The 15,891-nt window shown below is 42.3% G+C and overlaps 1 protein-coding gene across 1 annotated transcript; it reads left to right on the forward strand.

Annotated features, from left to right (window-relative positions):
* Positions 1–5,671: 5,671 nt before the first annotated feature.
* LOC116289947 (lactadherin-like) lies at positions 5,672–12,014 on the forward strand. The gene is made up of 13 exons (XM_089038032.1): positions 5,672–5,724; positions 5,806–5,864; positions 6,480–6,651; positions 7,158–7,374; positions 7,651–7,752; positions 8,033–8,226; positions 8,618–8,771; positions 9,197–9,375; positions 10,002–10,157; positions 10,672–10,849; positions 11,237–11,324; positions 11,473–11,519; positions 11,938–12,014. Exons 2-13 carry the CDS (start codon positions 5,821–5,823, stop codon positions 12,012–12,014), a joined length of 1,608 nt encoding a protein of 535 aa, XP_088894158.1. The 5' UTR covers positions 5,672–5,724; positions 5,806–5,820.
* The last annotated feature ends 3,877 nt before the right edge of the window (positions 12,015–15,891 follow it).

Below are 15,891 nucleotides of genomic sequence, written 5' to 3' on the forward strand. Positions count from 1 at the left end.
CAGGATTGCCGCACGAAATGACCCTCAAACATAATATGTCAAATTATTCAATGACTTTTGGAAAGTCTGACCCATTGGGATCTTTATTATGTGCCTCGGGCAAGACAATTACCAACACAGCCATACCTGTGAAATGGAAAGTCGCATCCTCTTACGAAGTCTATTGCGATTTAGTCCATAGTTACAACAATGGAGAAAAGTCTTCTCTTATGTCTAAGTTCCTGCCCAAAGGTAATCCATTCGATCTGGTAGAATACACTCCCATTTCTTTGAGCTATGACTTGTCTAATTTGGTAGAAAGCATAAACATCACCATTAAGGTGGACGGAAAGACGGTGGATTTTAACGGACGCAAGATCAATCTTGTCCTATCCTTCGCTTGAATCAAATTTATATAATGGGCCGCGTAGAGGACAAACTCAAAAGGATTTACTATGGGCCTGAAGGCTATTGGAAAGGAGCGTCGGCCATCAAGAAACTCGCGACCGCGGCCAGGGTATCAGATGAAACGGCTAAGAACTGGCTAAGAAAACAAACCCTCTGGCAGGTTTATCTTCCCGTGCCCAAGTACATTCCCAGGCCCAGCTTCACCGTAAATGCCCCCAACGAAGTTCATCAGGCGGACTTGCTTTTCTTACCGCACGATAAGGTGAGAAAAAAGACCTATAGGTACGCTTTGACCGTAGTCGATATCGCAAGCAGATACAAGGACGCCGAACCCATAACCAGCAAGGATTCTGGGGAAGTCGCAGAAGCCCTAGGTAGGATTTATAAGCGCGTCTTGAAATGGCCTAAGCTGCTGCAAGTGGATGCGGGGACGGAGTTTATGGGCGTGGTTACTAAGACCCTGAAAGACCACAGCACTAAGATTAGGAGAGCCGAAGCAGAGTACCACAGGGGTCAGAGCATCGTCGAAAGATTCAATAAAACCTTGGCCGAGCGTCTCTTTGGGTACCAGTATTGGAAAGAGCTGGAAGATCCCTCCAAACGCAACAGGGAATGGACTCAGAGGCTCCCCCAGGTCATCGTGGCTTTGAACAACGAGGCGGCCAGGGCTACGGGAATAAAACCCAAGGATGCCATAAAAAAGAAACACGTGGAACACAAGTCCTACGTCAGAAGTTCGAGGGCGGTCGGACTGAAGGAAAAAAAGCTACCCCGCGACATAGTGGTCAGATACCTCTATCAGCCGGGGGAACTCGAAGGTGGCAGTAAGAGAGCCACGGATCCTAACTGGTCTTTGGAAACGTATGAGATTTCGAAGTCCGTCACCAAGGAAGGGCAACCCGTGTTGTATTACCTAAATGGCCCAAGTCGTGGATTTGTCAAGGAAGAGCTGCTCATAGTCCCCAAAGACTCAAAGTAGTGCTGCTCCACGCGCACGATTACACTCTAGGCATGTCAGTCTTACGTTGCCTCTGCAATGGCCGCGCTTGTTGTTGATACGATCCACGGAGAACTGTTGATCGTCATTCGGGTCAAACCTCCATAGTAGAGGTATGTTACACTTGGCACACCGTGCCCCTTCCTTATAGACGTCGTCCGCGCATAGGTCGAACGTCATATTTTTTTCTTCGTCGTGTCTTTTGTAGCGAAGGAGTTTCTTAGCAATGTTCTCCTTTGCTATATCTTCTGGCGTTTTATCGTAACGCAATTGCGGACCCCAGGCTCTTTTTAGTTGTTTTGCGTACTCCACACGGCTTACGGCAGTGTAGATAAGGTTGCTCCAACACAGCCGCTGGTCTATGATCCATAAGGTTTCTTTTATGGTAAGCCCTTGCGCGCTGTGGACTGTCATACAATAGCCCAAGCGCCAGTCTGGATGGGAGGTTATTTTTTCCACCTTTTCTATGGGTACCCAGGCTTTATCGTGCGTTACCGCGTTCTGCAGTTGCACGTCGGTACCCGGTACCCACACATCACGCTTCTGCATGCGGGTATCGCGAGGCTTATAGCAAACGGGCACCAAATGGCCCGGAAATCTTTCGCGGTGCACTTTTAATAGATCTTTCTGTATTCGCGATTGTGCTGCGCGCTTACTGCCCAACACCAAGTCCGCTGGATGCCACGCGCAAAGGAAGTCCTCGTAAGACTTCGCTCGGATGCGTTTACGCAGCGTCTTGTTTTGCTCGGCATCACTGAGGCCCCGAAGTTCCGCCTTTAAGTTTCTTACTTGATCCTTGCTGCGGTAGTCGGCGTTGATTTCCTCTGCATGGTCTACCATTCCTTTTAACCATTTATGGGGCATTTCTCCGCAAATGGGAGGAGGTTGGCATGGATCTCCGGCAAATATAACTTGACACTTTCCGCGGAGGAAGTCTACAAATTCCTGCAGGATTTCTAATGGCACGGTGCAAATCTCATCCCATAATATCACCGGGGGTATGTCGCGTATTGCTTCCGGCACCCACTTTTGACCATTCCAGCGGAAGAAGCTGTGGTACGTCTGCGCATCGTAACCCATCTCCGTTAATTCTCGCTCCAGACGATGCGTTGGTGTTAACACCTTTATCTTTGGAAATAGTTTCAAGACACGCGTAGTTTTACCACTGCCACCGGTTCCGTAGAGGTAAGAGAAGCGTTTGTAAGATATTGGGTCCAAAACCGACGGTAAAGGCTCCACAGTGGGCGTTATTGAACCATTTGTGTGTTCCCCGTGGTATTCTACGCGTTCTCTCCAGGCCTTTATTTCTTCGTCTTTGACACGCCATTGGCCGCTCTCTGCAAGTTCGTCCTCTGTATAGAATTCCTGCATCTTTTCTAACACTTCTGGCTTTACATACAAAGAATCCGTGGCCACGCGTGGGATATCCTCTTTGTCAAACCGCAACAGCATTGACAATAGATTAATGTGCGCATATGCTAACATGCTGGCCCGAAGATGGTAATATTGCGGGCGATGATCTTGGTAATAACACAGCGCATTCCATTGCCGTTCCCCTTGGCCTTCTATGAAATAATTCCACTTCTCTACGGACACCATGGTTCCTTGCTCATGCGCGCGTTTTATTAAGAAGCTCAACTCACCGTCGTCTGTTATCAAACGCCGTTGCATGTGTTTTTCTCCTTCCTTAGCGCCCTGTGTGAACTTTCCTATGACAACCCGCGCTGTGGGGTTGTGCTCTGGGAGCCATTGTGTGAAGGCGCTATGGCAAAGTATGGCTTCATGCGCTGTGTATGTGAGGAGTTTACGCTCTTCGAGAAACTTCAGCAGGGGCACGGGGATCCATTCTTTCTCCTGTAGATGTTTCCCGTACCACGCGTAAATTATTGGATGTAAGTCTTCTGCTAACTCCCATGTGGTTAGTCTGACGAATCCTGTTGCTGGTGCGTCGTATTTACAGTCTAACGCGACACGAAAGAATTGTGAGTCGGGATGCCCGTATCTATCGTAATACTCCTTACAATCCCCAAGGCCTTTAAAACTGGCAGGGTAGCAATGTTTCATATCCAGGGATACGTATTGATCTTCGTCGTACTCCATGTTCCACAGACCTCCATGGCCGTGTTCTACACAGGCTTTGGCTATGTCTCCGAATTCTTTTGGGGTGGGTTTCCAGCCGTTTCTTTTCTTTGCGGCCAGGAAGTCTAAACTGCGGGAGCTAAGGACCTCGTCAGAGAAGTCCTCACCAAGGGTTTCGCAGGCGCTTTGGATGCGCTGGTGTTCGCTCTCGGGCCGGTAAAGAGTGCCGTCTTGCGTCATAAACTGACTTCCTTCTGAATCCATCAACCATATGGAATTCTCGTGGATCAAATCTATGAGTGGCGACTCCTTATAGACCTTTGTCTCCATCTTCCTTGGGAACCTTAACTCCCTCCATGCGTGCGCGTTGTGTTGATAGATAACAATAGGCGCTCCCCGGCCTCCATACTTTTTCGTCCCTTCGTAAATGAAACCGTCGGTGATGTCCTTCACGTGTATGCGGCGTTCTAAGGCAGTTTCTAACTTTTTGATGTTTTCGATGGAGCCTCCAGTTTTACGTGTAGAATGCTCCCATTTCCTGATGGCTTCTCTTCTTTTTGGCGTAAGCTTACCACCCCGAGAGGAATCCTCGAAAAACTCCCTAACCAGCTTCCCAACGCAGTTACCAGGATGTCGCATTGGTCGCAACTTCTTAACGTCCGGCTTCTTAATCTCGTATGCACCGTAAATGACCACGGTAACCGGGTAAGCGACCTCGTAGAAGAGCATGTCTATTCCCTCAAGTGCTCCCGGTCGTGTGTGCTTATTCAAAACGAACAGGTTCTGCTTACCAGACGCTCTGATAGGATTACGACCCTTTTCTATTATCCACTCACCGTCTAAGTACTTTACGAATGTCAACTCCAAACGGTAGTCACCGGCCGGCATTCTGTTGATTATCTTTTCAGCCATTTTGTGATTCATAGTTTTGTCTGTCTTTCCCTCCATAAATGTAGCGAAGACAAAGTCAGCGTCTGAGTTATCCATCACCTGATTTCCGAGCCTGCGCACAGTTTTGTTTTGAATGTCGTTGATGGTGGCCATGTATATCTAAGGAATATTTTAACCTCCGTTTGCAGTACGCAGTAAGGACACACCGCGGGAAATCCCGTAAATCTGCTGTACCCGTCTTCGTAAATCCGCGGGTTAAACCCGTATATCTTTGGCATCGATCGCGAGTCCCCCTTACTGCTGCTCGGTTAGAGAAAAAATGGCATCAAATCGTATAATATACATTGATATTTCGGGCTAATAGAAAATTGTGGAAATGGTTGTTGAAATATATTCGCATTTGTAAATCTTGAAATGAAAAATGTTGAAAATATAACGTGGTATGTCATTAACAATTCTAATCCGTTGGTGCTATTAGAGACGTAGCTCAGAGTGAGTTCTCAGACCGTGCAAGAGTTTGAAGGCCAATAAAGGTTAAAGATCTTATTTCCAATGTCTTTTATGTCTATTTGACTATTATACACTAACTACTACAAACTGTTTCACGGTCGGAGGAAAATCCCTCTAGTAAAAATACGCAGGTGATTATTGAAAATCTCGCGCGCTGATTGGTCAAGAAACTCACACTATCACACGATAATCACCTCGAGCGAAAATCCAAAATGACGGCCAGCCGCTTTGTTGCTATTACCGTGAAAAAATGCCTTTTATCTTCTTTTTTTCCTTTTTTGAAAGAATCACCTGTGTATTTATACTAAAACAATTATTTGCCTCAGCCTCAGTGATTATTGCTCCATAACTACCTCGATAATCACTTCTCCTTCGGAGAATAATTGTTTTAAAAAATAGTGCGCATTCTATATGACCGGAAATTAATATGTTTTGACATTCTGGTTTTTCGCTTATTTTCTTACCTCTTTGTTCCCCCTTCCTTCCTTGCTTCCTTCTTTGTTTTAGTCCTTTTTTTCTTTTCTTTTCTTTTTTACTTTCTTCTTTTTACTTCTCCTTTCCTTCTCACTTCTTTCTACTTTTCTTGTTTCCTACTTTCCTTCCTTCCCTCCTTCCTTTCTTTCCTTTTCTATTAACTTCCTTTCCAGTTTCGTTATCTCTCTTCTATCCATTACACACCTACCATCGCCTTTTCACCTTTATCTTTATTTTTTTCTTTTTCAACCTTCTACTCTATTATCCCTTTATTGTTCATCTTCAGAAGTGAAAACAAACTATACTTTAATTCTCTTAAAACTCTTCAGTGACATGTCTTAATACTTCGTCCGAACCCAAGGAACGTACACAGACGATCAGGACTGGTATGTTGTCTGTATAAACGATCTCAACTGCGCTCTGGTTAACCCTTTGGTCTTCATACTGACCCTTGTCTTTCTTTACAGCGTCCTAAACTTGAGATGTCTGTGGTTTACGAGAACGTTACATCAGTGATGAATCCTGGGTGAGATTTCTCATAAACAAATATTAGAAAATTCGATTCCACTGTGTCAAACCCCTAGACATCTGAAAAGCTGAGGCATCGTATGGACCTCGGACCTGACGGCGATTAAATCCTTCTGCCCTTGGGTGCATTAATTACGCAAGAAAATGTTATAGCCGAAGCATCAGGGGAGAGACTATAGCCGGCCCCAAGACTATATCTATAGCAAAAGGCCTTGTACCTCCTGCCACGCACGAAATTGTTGAAAATTTGATGTTGAAAATAAATGTTAAAGACAAGTCTATATGATGCACTGCGCAGTTGATTCATGTGGATTTAAATCATTTTATTATTGCCTTTTAATCGATTGCTTTTGTCAAATTTTTTAATTTGATTTTGATCTCGTTAAAAAAAAATCTTCCTTTTTAACAATATAGCACTTAATATAACCAGTGACTAACAAACCAAAAAAACGGAGAACCTGGAGAAAAATCCTTGAAGCACAGGAGAGAACCAAAAAACAACTCTACTCACATATGACACCGAGTCCGGGAATCGAACTTGGATTGCTTCCCGTCACGGGTGTCAGTTTTGAATTCCCATTTTCCTTCACTGATTACTTTGATTATTTCCCAGAGCCACGTTTTCGTATAAAGTCAAGCTGAAGCACAGCAGTGATTCCTCTGCAGATGCACAAGGTGTACGAGTCCTCTTCATGCTCACTCCATTTGTTACATTCAAACAATTGAAATCTTACGAAATCACCAAGCCTACGCATTCGCAGAAGGACGACAGTGTGGTTTTCAAGGCAAGACTATGATCTTTTCTTATCGATATTTTCTATATTTATTTATAGATTGAGCCCCTTAAGTGGTTTCCACTTCTGAGACTAAACCAATCAGAATGCCGAGAAAATTATATTGTTCGATCGCAATACTTGTAACTAGGGAGCCATTAGAGAGCCAAGATACTGGTTCAATGCTAAGAAATCTGTTCAATTCTTGAAGTAAAAATTGGTATTTATAATAAAGATGACAAATTTACGATAAAACAAACGGCACAAAAGCTATAGACCTCTTTACCTTAGGCGTTATGTACCACGTGTCATTCCCTAGAGTATCATTTCTTTGTTTAACAGATGCGCATGAGAAGACGCATGAAAATGGATTCGACTCAAACAGAGAATATTATTGACTAGGGAATGACGTGGTCTGAAATGGGAAAACATTACGCGCTCAAAGTAAAGTCTACCTTGAGTCCAGGCTTGAGTCAATAAGATCAAACAATGACGTTTCTCTTTATAACTTATATCAGTTCAGTGAAGTAATCTGGTCAAGCGAACCATCCTTCGAAATGGCTGTCGTCTTTGACAAAGATAACAAGTTGGGCCCAGGCCAGCACCACGTTGTTACGCATGCTCAGATCACCTACTTTGAAAATTATGTTGAAGACGCGCAAGGACAGGTGACGAATAAAGGCACCTTCTACAGTGAGCCGTTGGAGACGATGACATTTCATTCCGAGGTCCCAGGTGAGGTTTATTCTTCTTGCTTCAGTATACGAAAGCTTTCTGAGGGTAACGCTTTTCAGATCATAAGTCATTCCCTTTTGAAATCCGCGAATTCCGCACTTTGATCTTGTCCCTGAGTATAACTTCTAACAGCGCGGGATATTCGTACCAAAGTCATGTAAAATCCACACATTTCGTACCATTCGTTTTCAAAGTCCTTGGAATTTTACGGATTTCATACCGTGACCGTCCCGAACTGTGATACATTTAATGGCTTCATTTTCTTACACAAAAAAGGCTGTTCTAATCCTCTTGGAATGAAGTCTAAAGAAATCCACGACTACCAAATAAGCGCATCGTCTAGTTATGCCGAAGCACAACCAAGCCAAGCGAGAGAACGTAAGTATGGGTTAAATTATTCAAGAAGAGAGGGGGGGGAGTTGAGGAGACCAAATCTTTTGTAGGAATATAATCAACCAATATGGCGGCTATGACGTCACATGCACAAGGACAAAAGACGTGGCCGCCATGTTGGATGACAACATGGAATCAACCAATATGGCGGCTATGACGTCACATGCACAAGGACAAAAGACGTGGCCACCATGTTGGATGACAACATGGAACAACCAATATGGCGGCTATGGCATCATTTGACAGTTTCATCATATGTTTACAGTTGATGACGGCTGGTGTGCCAAGAACACCAAGGGTGAACAATACCTTCAAATAGAGTTCCTTCAAAAGACACGCGTAACAGGACTTGTTACTATCAGGCGACAGTCCAAACCACATTGGGTTATTGAGTATTTTGTTATGTACAGTACTGATAGCAATAACTGGAGGACTTACACTGAAAACGGCTTTAAAAAGGTATGTATTGGAATCCAATCTCGTTCACAGAGCCTGCGTTTTTCTTGGTCAACACTGAGGAACAAGGTTCTACATATATACTCCCTTTTCTCGCTTGCTGACCAAGAGAAATGCAGGCTCTGTGAAGGATATGGAATTGGTAGGCGACCCTAACCGGTGGCAAAAGCGAGTGCGCATGTTCGGAAAAATAACGACAAATACTAATCGAAGTACCGAGCAGCTGTCGACAACGATGTTGTCCCACAATAACGTATGCTATAAGCTATTTTTTCCATTCTCAAATGTTTCCGAAGATTTCCCGAAGATTTTCCGAACATGCGCAGTAAGTTTCATGTCAAAAATTTACTTGAGTATTTCTGTGAACTGACTATGTTTTGTTGGCGTTCCTTAGCTGTTTCAGGGCAACACCATTTCTTTTACTCCAACGAAGCATTGGCTCGCAAACCCTTTCGAAGCCATGGCGATCAGAATAATTCCAACAAAGTGGGAGATCTTGATATGCTTGAGGGTGGAACTTTATGGGTGTCTCATCAAGGGATCTGCTAGTACGTATGTCGAGATTACATGTGTTAACTAGCTAGTAATAAAATGGACCATGCATGTTGCTGTCGCTGCTGTTGTCCTTGTTTTTGTTGTTACTGTAGCTGTTGTTGTTACTGCTTTTGTTGCTACTGTTGTTGCTACTGTTGTTGCTGCTGTTGCTGTTGCTGTTAGTGCTGCTGCTGCTGTTGCTGCTGCTGCTGCTGTTGCTGTGGCTGCTGCTGTTGCTACTGCTGTTGCTGCTGTTGCTGTTGTTGTTGCTGCTGCTGTTGTTGTTGCTGCTGTTGCTGCTGCTGTTGCTACTGTTGCTGCTGCTGTTGCTGCTACTCAGAGGGGCTTTTTCTGTCGTTGCATTACATTAAGTACTGCCTATGTCCTTCACGTCTTTTACACCATTGATATATTTCCTGTCCTTTAATGTTTCCGCCAGACAACTGTATTTCACCCCTTGGTATGGAATCTGGTGAAATCCCCGATGAAGCCTTGTCTGATCGTCGCGCATCTGTCGACCCATCTCACGGGATTCAACCAAAAAATGCACGCCTAAACGCCAAGATTGCTAAGTTCCCTAACGGATGGGAATCAACTATCGAGACAGGATACCTTCAGGTTTGTGTGGCTTGAGTATTGGTTGTGCCCTGTGATTTCGATCTGACCAGGGGTCGTTTCTGCGGGGTTTAGTCTCAGATCTTTAGTCTGTGAGTTAGCCATAATCCCAGGGTCGACGTGGGTCAAAATTTAACCCCTAATTAAAAAAGTCGGAGTCGAACCTTGTCTATCATATCATACCCTAGGCCAATCACATTGCGCGTGAATTTACTCTTCATCCAATAATATACCCGGAACACGGGGCGAGCATGTTTCCGCTAAAGTCACGGCACTGCCAGACCAATAGTGCAGTTTTCGTATGACTGTGAAAAGCTCAGTGCCGTAAGCGTGACGTGCCGTGACCGTGATACTTTCTAGAATTTTGGCTGATTTTTTTTCACGCTCAAAATGATTGGTCTAAAAGTGCTGTGATTTTGGCGTGACCGTGTCCGTGCCGTATTTATGCTGTGTTACTGGTATTTGATTGGATGGAGAGTAAATTTTCGTGCAATGTGATTTGTCTGGCGTATCCCTTGCTGTGTCACGACCGTGTTCGTGCCGTGAACTTTTCACAGTCATACAAAAATTGCACTAACATTGCATGAGATACAAAGATCATTCTTTTGGCATTTTGGTTTTTGTTTCAGGTGGATTTTGGCTCGCTGCGTCGAGTCACTAAAGTAGCAACACAAGGAGCTTACACCACAGAGTCCTATACCTTGTTTTTTGTCAGTACGTATAAGCTGAGTTACAGCAAGAACAAGATTGACTGGACGGAATACGCAGAGAGTGGTTCAGTAAAGGTGCGTGTTCGACAATGTCCGTACAAACCAATCTACTGTAAAAATGGAGGATTGGAGATATTTTTGAATAATAGATTTAATATATTTTAATATTTTGCAACTTTCATTCCTGTTGAGTCCTTGGTGTCGCACCTACGTGCCACATAGGCATAAGGATGATGATGATGATTCCTATCACAGGTTCATGCTGTCACATGCATATACCTCATATGAGGTTCGCTCTACGCCGCATATCTTACTATTACCTTTAATATTCATACCAAACGACACTCAACGTTGCTTAATTTTAGTTTTGAGGGAGAAAAACGGACGGAGATCCCAAAAAATATCGATCCTAGCTAGTGGCAAGGAGCATGTCGACTGACCTCGGGTTTCGTTTTTCATTATCTGCAGTGACATTCGTCCGAATGTACTCCCCACCCTTTTCTAATCTCAGATTCCTGCCATCCCCTCCCCCCTTTTCTAATCTCAGATTCCTGACAGATTCGGCGCATGATTTCTGTTTTGTTTTTAGACGTTCAAAGGTCCTGTTACAGAATACGACGCCAAGTACCCAGTAGTCGAGACAATTCAATCTCCCTTTGTTGCTCGATATGTTCGGCTCTACCCTATGGATGCTGGTTCTGGAGGAGTGAAAGTCATGAGAGCAGAGTTGTATGGCTGCTTCCAGGAACCTTTACCTCCTTATACTGGTAAGCTTGCGCAGTAGCAAAAAGGGAAGGGATAGTATAAAGGGAGGAGAGTATGAAGAATAAGAGGATGAGAGGATGAGAGAGGATGAGATGATGAGAGGATGAGAGGACCATCCTGAACCCCAAAATACTGGTACCCAGTTTTACACCTTGGTTAGAAAAAGGCTCTATTAAATGAAATGCTTTGATACGAACATCGATCAGACAGACTACTCGACCTCTGGTCCCCTTAGGCTAGGGTGTCTCTAACCTACCAGAGGAATCTCTATTTGTGACCAACCAAAATAAAACATAAATAAGGGACCCCTAAATCCGGCCATGCCTAGAACAACAGACGATATTTGACCCTTTTAGCTTACTATTTTCTTACTTGTTTTTATATTCCAGGTTCTCCAGACCTTGAGTTCTATCGTCGATCTTTCATCGTTGATACCACAACAGATCAATTCTACGTTTGTATGTATACTGACAACAGGTAAATCGATGTTTGTCACGCAAGGGTGTTTGGTGAAGGGAGGAAGGGAGCAATATATTTTGAGGGTAGTAGGACTCATTGGAAATCCCATGCACACCTTTGCAGCTTATCAGCACTTATTGATTTGTTTCTATTATTATTCGCTTAGAGACGAAAGCAGTTGCTTTAGCACCAAGGACTCAAAAGCTTGGACAGGTAGAAACTGCATCATTTTATCTCTTACTTCAAGCATGTATGACATATAGATCTGAATGTTTGAACAGTTTTCCATATTTAAACATCTCTCGTTTCGTTTGTTGCATTCATAATGTGTAGTACTGAATCTGGAAACTGAAAACCTGGTTCACTGTAATATTTTTTCTGTTCGATTCTATACTTATTTTTTATCTTGGGCAACTAGCCTCGACTTTGTGCTGATCTTTGCCTCGCTTTCATGTTTGTTTAGTTCTAACATATTTCTATGATTGGAATATTACATTTCTGAGGAAAAATGCGAAATGTGAAATAGTGTCAAAGAACTTTGAGCCCAAATTGTCTTGCCATACTACGATCGAGCTTCATTACCAAAAGGTAACTTTTCTAATCTGCAATCTTATTGGTTGATATATGATAGCCATCGATGCCAACATCATTGGAATGTTAACCAGCAACCCACGTGATCGCGAATCTACGCACTTGATCGACAGATGAACATTTATAGGAGCAAAGATTCAGGTGCATCTTGGTCCCAGATCTCTCGTGAATATTACGAAAGTGTTGCCAAGGAGACAACAGTAAATAAAGCAAAGGGAATAGCTGAGAACTTTGTCTCCAGTCTCCCTACGACAAATACGACCGTGATTTCTTCGAAAGGAGAAAAATGGGGAGGTATGTGAAGTTGGATGAAGTTTACTATAGGTTGTTTGGAATCATTCCTAAGGGAATAAAGTGGTAGCCATGTTGGATGGTGTTCACTATAGGTAGTTTGGAATCATTCCTAAGGGAATAAAAGTGGCGGCCATGTTGGATGATGTTCACTATAGGTGGTTTATAATCATTCCTAAGGGAATAAAAGTGGCGGCCATATTGGATGGTGTTCACTATAGGTAGTTTGGAATCATTCCTAAGGGAATAAAAGTGGCAGCCATGTTGGATGATGTTTACTATAGGTTTTGGAATCATTCCTAAGGGAATAAAAGTGTCAGCCATGTTGGATGATGTTCACTATAGGTGGTTTGTAATCATTCCTAAGGGAATAAAAGTGGCGGCCATGTTGGATGGTGTTCACTATAGGTGGTTTGTAATCATTCCTAAGGGAATAAAAGTGGCGGCCATGTTGGATGGTGTTCACTATAGGTGGTTTGTAATCATTCCTAAGGGAATAAAAGTGGCGGCCATGTTGAATGATGTTCACTATAGGTGGTTTGTAATCATTCCTAAGGGAATAAAAGTGGCAGCCATGTTGGATGGTGTTCACTATAGGTGGTTTGTAATCATTCCTAAGGGAATAAAAGTGGCAGCCATATTGGATGGTGTTCACTATAGGTGGTTTGCAATCATTCCTAAGGGAATAAAAGTGGCAGCCATGTTGGATGGTGTTCACTATAGGTGGTTTGCAATCATTCCTAAGAGAATAAAAGTGTCAGCCATGTTGGATGGTGTTCGCTATAGGTAGTTTGTAATCATTCCTAAGTGAATAAAAGTGGCGGTCATGTTGGATGGTGTTCACTATAGGTGGTTTGTAATCATTTCAGGGAACAAAAGTGACAGCTACGTTTACCTACGTTTCATTTTTCTGCTATCTTTAATGTGTTCTAGTGTCATCAAGCAACATTCATTTCATGGCCACTGACAGTAGTGCCTGGAGTACTGTGGGCTCATGGAGGTGTTGTGGGATGTAGTCACCAGAAGACAGGGCCATGATGCATGAATTTCAATAATCTTTAAATGCATGGACCATTCTTGGATGCATAAAGCATTCTATGCATGCAACCGTTTCTTTTCCCATCCGAACTGGGACTTTTTTATGGCAAGCCATGGACGGACCAATCTCTTGGTGACAAGCGTTTAACCACGTTGATGTCTCTTTCTCTTTCTCTTCTTTACATTTTCGCGAGAATGAGTCTCTTTCATACCACTTGCATGGTTTCTCTGTGTGGTCATGAATTGACCGTGACTGAAGTTCGGGTTTTAAATCTTTTTTATTATCTGTGGTTATCACGATATTGTATGCCTTTTGCATACTTTTTTTTCAAAATGGCAAAATTATTTTGCGTTTCGCATGGAATTATTCAAGGAGAAGAATGTTAATTTTGACGTGTATCTTCTTAAATATTTCAAAATAAATTAATTTAAAGAAAACAACAGCAACGATCTAATGTTTAATGATTGCCAATACCAAATATTAGATCTGTTTTTTCCCACGTTTTTGTCGGAAAAGAACATTAAACCTTAGGACCGGTCTTCCTTACTTATATAACGTGGATATTAAGAACAACGTGAGGTCGCGGTTTCGTGGTACTATTTATCACCATAGTAACTTATGAATCGCCTGCTAGAGGTACTTCATTGTAGCATGCACTAATCTACCTACTTAATTACTTAAACGAGCCTAGGTCATAGAAATACTAATCGATCTGGGATATTGGTTTCCAAAATACTATAGAAATGGTTATCCAGATTTTGATTTCCAAGAAGAAATATGGTATACTTCATTAATATTCCCCTAGACCATATCTTAGACTCTTGCTTACACCAATTCCCTCATGGAAGCCCATGCATTGACTTTTTCATTACATTTTTAGGTTTAAAAGTTTTTGTCTTCTTAGAGCAAAATATTTTATTAAATGAATAGTCAATTCAGTTTAAAACTAGAACTCAAAACAAATAGATAAACAGAAAACTTTATTTAACGACTTTTGACATTAAGCAAGAACAACTATATGCTTTTTAAAATTTATGAAAGTCTTCCCCTGAATTCTGTTTCTTATTAAGTATTACCTGTTCTATGACGGTATCGTTTTATTGTTTTGACTTCAGAGAGCTAATTCGATATTGCTCAGTTTTAAGGTCGGCCCTTTGTTTGATATTGTTCGTTAATCGTTGGTTCAATTGCAAAGTCCTTGAAATAAAATTAGAGCGCTCTATTTCTCGGGACCCTTTTCTTTATGAAACAAGGAAGAGAGGAAGGAAGCAAGGAAGCAAGGAAGCAAGGAAGCAAGGAAGCAAGGAAGCAAGGAAGCAAGGAAGCAAGGAAGCAAGGAAGCAAGGAAGCAAGGAAGCAAGGAAGCAAGGAAGCAAGGAAGCAAGGAAGCAAGGAAGCAAGGAAGCAAGGAAGCAAGGAAGCAAGGAAGCAAGGAAGCAAGGAAGCAAGGAAGAAATTGAGCAAGGAAGCAAGGAAGTAAGTTAAGAAGTGAGCAAGGAAGGAAAGAAGAAAGGAACGAGCGGACAAGCAAGTGACAAGGAACTGAAGGAAGGAACTTAAATTAAAGAGAAAACAAAGAAACTACTTCAGGTTGAATTTAGTGAGAAATCCTTACTGCATAATTCCTCGCATCCCACTAATAAGGTAATTTACCTATAACACAACAATCATTGACTTTCCTCAATCCTTTTATCACATTTTTAACGACATTCTTCTTGTCGATAGTAACCTGATCCTCGGTTACCTTGGTTGTTGCCTAGCAACATGGTGGATATATAACGAGTAGTATAACTGGTGTATCCACAGGGAGGATACGTTCAAGTTATTCAACCGAACAGGCCGATAAAAAGTAAGTCTTGAAACTGTTCTTCCGAGTATAGTATCTGTTCCATTCCATTCTTATTTTCATCCTCCTTTCCTTGAAAAGCTTAGCTCGTTCCTTCCTTTTCTTTCTACGTTTTTTTCTTTCTTTTCTTTATCTTGCCGTTCATTCTTTCTTTTCTTCCGCTCATTCCTTACCTTCATCCATTCCTCCCCCAACTCTTGAGAATAAGATTCTTAACTTCAGCTTTATTTGTAGCCATTTGTGTGATCAGTGCATCCAGGTATTCCAATCTTGATTTTGCTTTATTTTCTGAAAGTATGAACATCTTTTAAATCTAATTCAACTAGTGCATCCAGTGATTCAAAACTAACTCTTAGAAATAAGATTCTATCTATTAAGTGATCAATGCATCCAGCTATTCAAATTTTGATTTTGATTTTTTTGCTAATAGTATGAGTCTCTATTATTTACAGTGATGGTCGCTTACGCTTTGATTATCGTGTTTACAGCTCAGTTCTTCCAGTTAACTCAAGTAAAAGGTAAACTTTACTTTAAGCTACACTTGGTGCTAGCCAATGTGAACAAGGCCGACTTCCTGACATGTCTTTTGTCTCGTTATAGCATACACGTATGAGAAGTGCTCGCCTGCATGGAACAAGAAAGGCTGTAAGACAGACTTTCATCGCAATTTGAGCATCCTCATTGATGACAGAAGGGAAGACGCTAAGGTCAAGATTGACTGGTATAACGTCCAGGAATACGTTTACGAGTAGGTATACTTGATTCGCCGAAGTGACCGATCGAACGATTTTAGACTAGGGATATAACGTTTTCAAAAA

This window comes from Actinia tenebrosa, unplaced genomic scaffold (genome assembly GCF_029948245.1).
Source record: "Actinia tenebrosa isolate PJP-AT-01 unplaced genomic scaffold, QUT_ActTen_1.0 PGA_scaffold5__44_contigs__length_20552954, whole genome shotgun sequence".
Lineage (NCBI taxonomy): Eukaryota > Metazoa > Cnidaria > Anthozoa > Actiniaria > Actiniidae > Actinia > Actinia tenebrosa.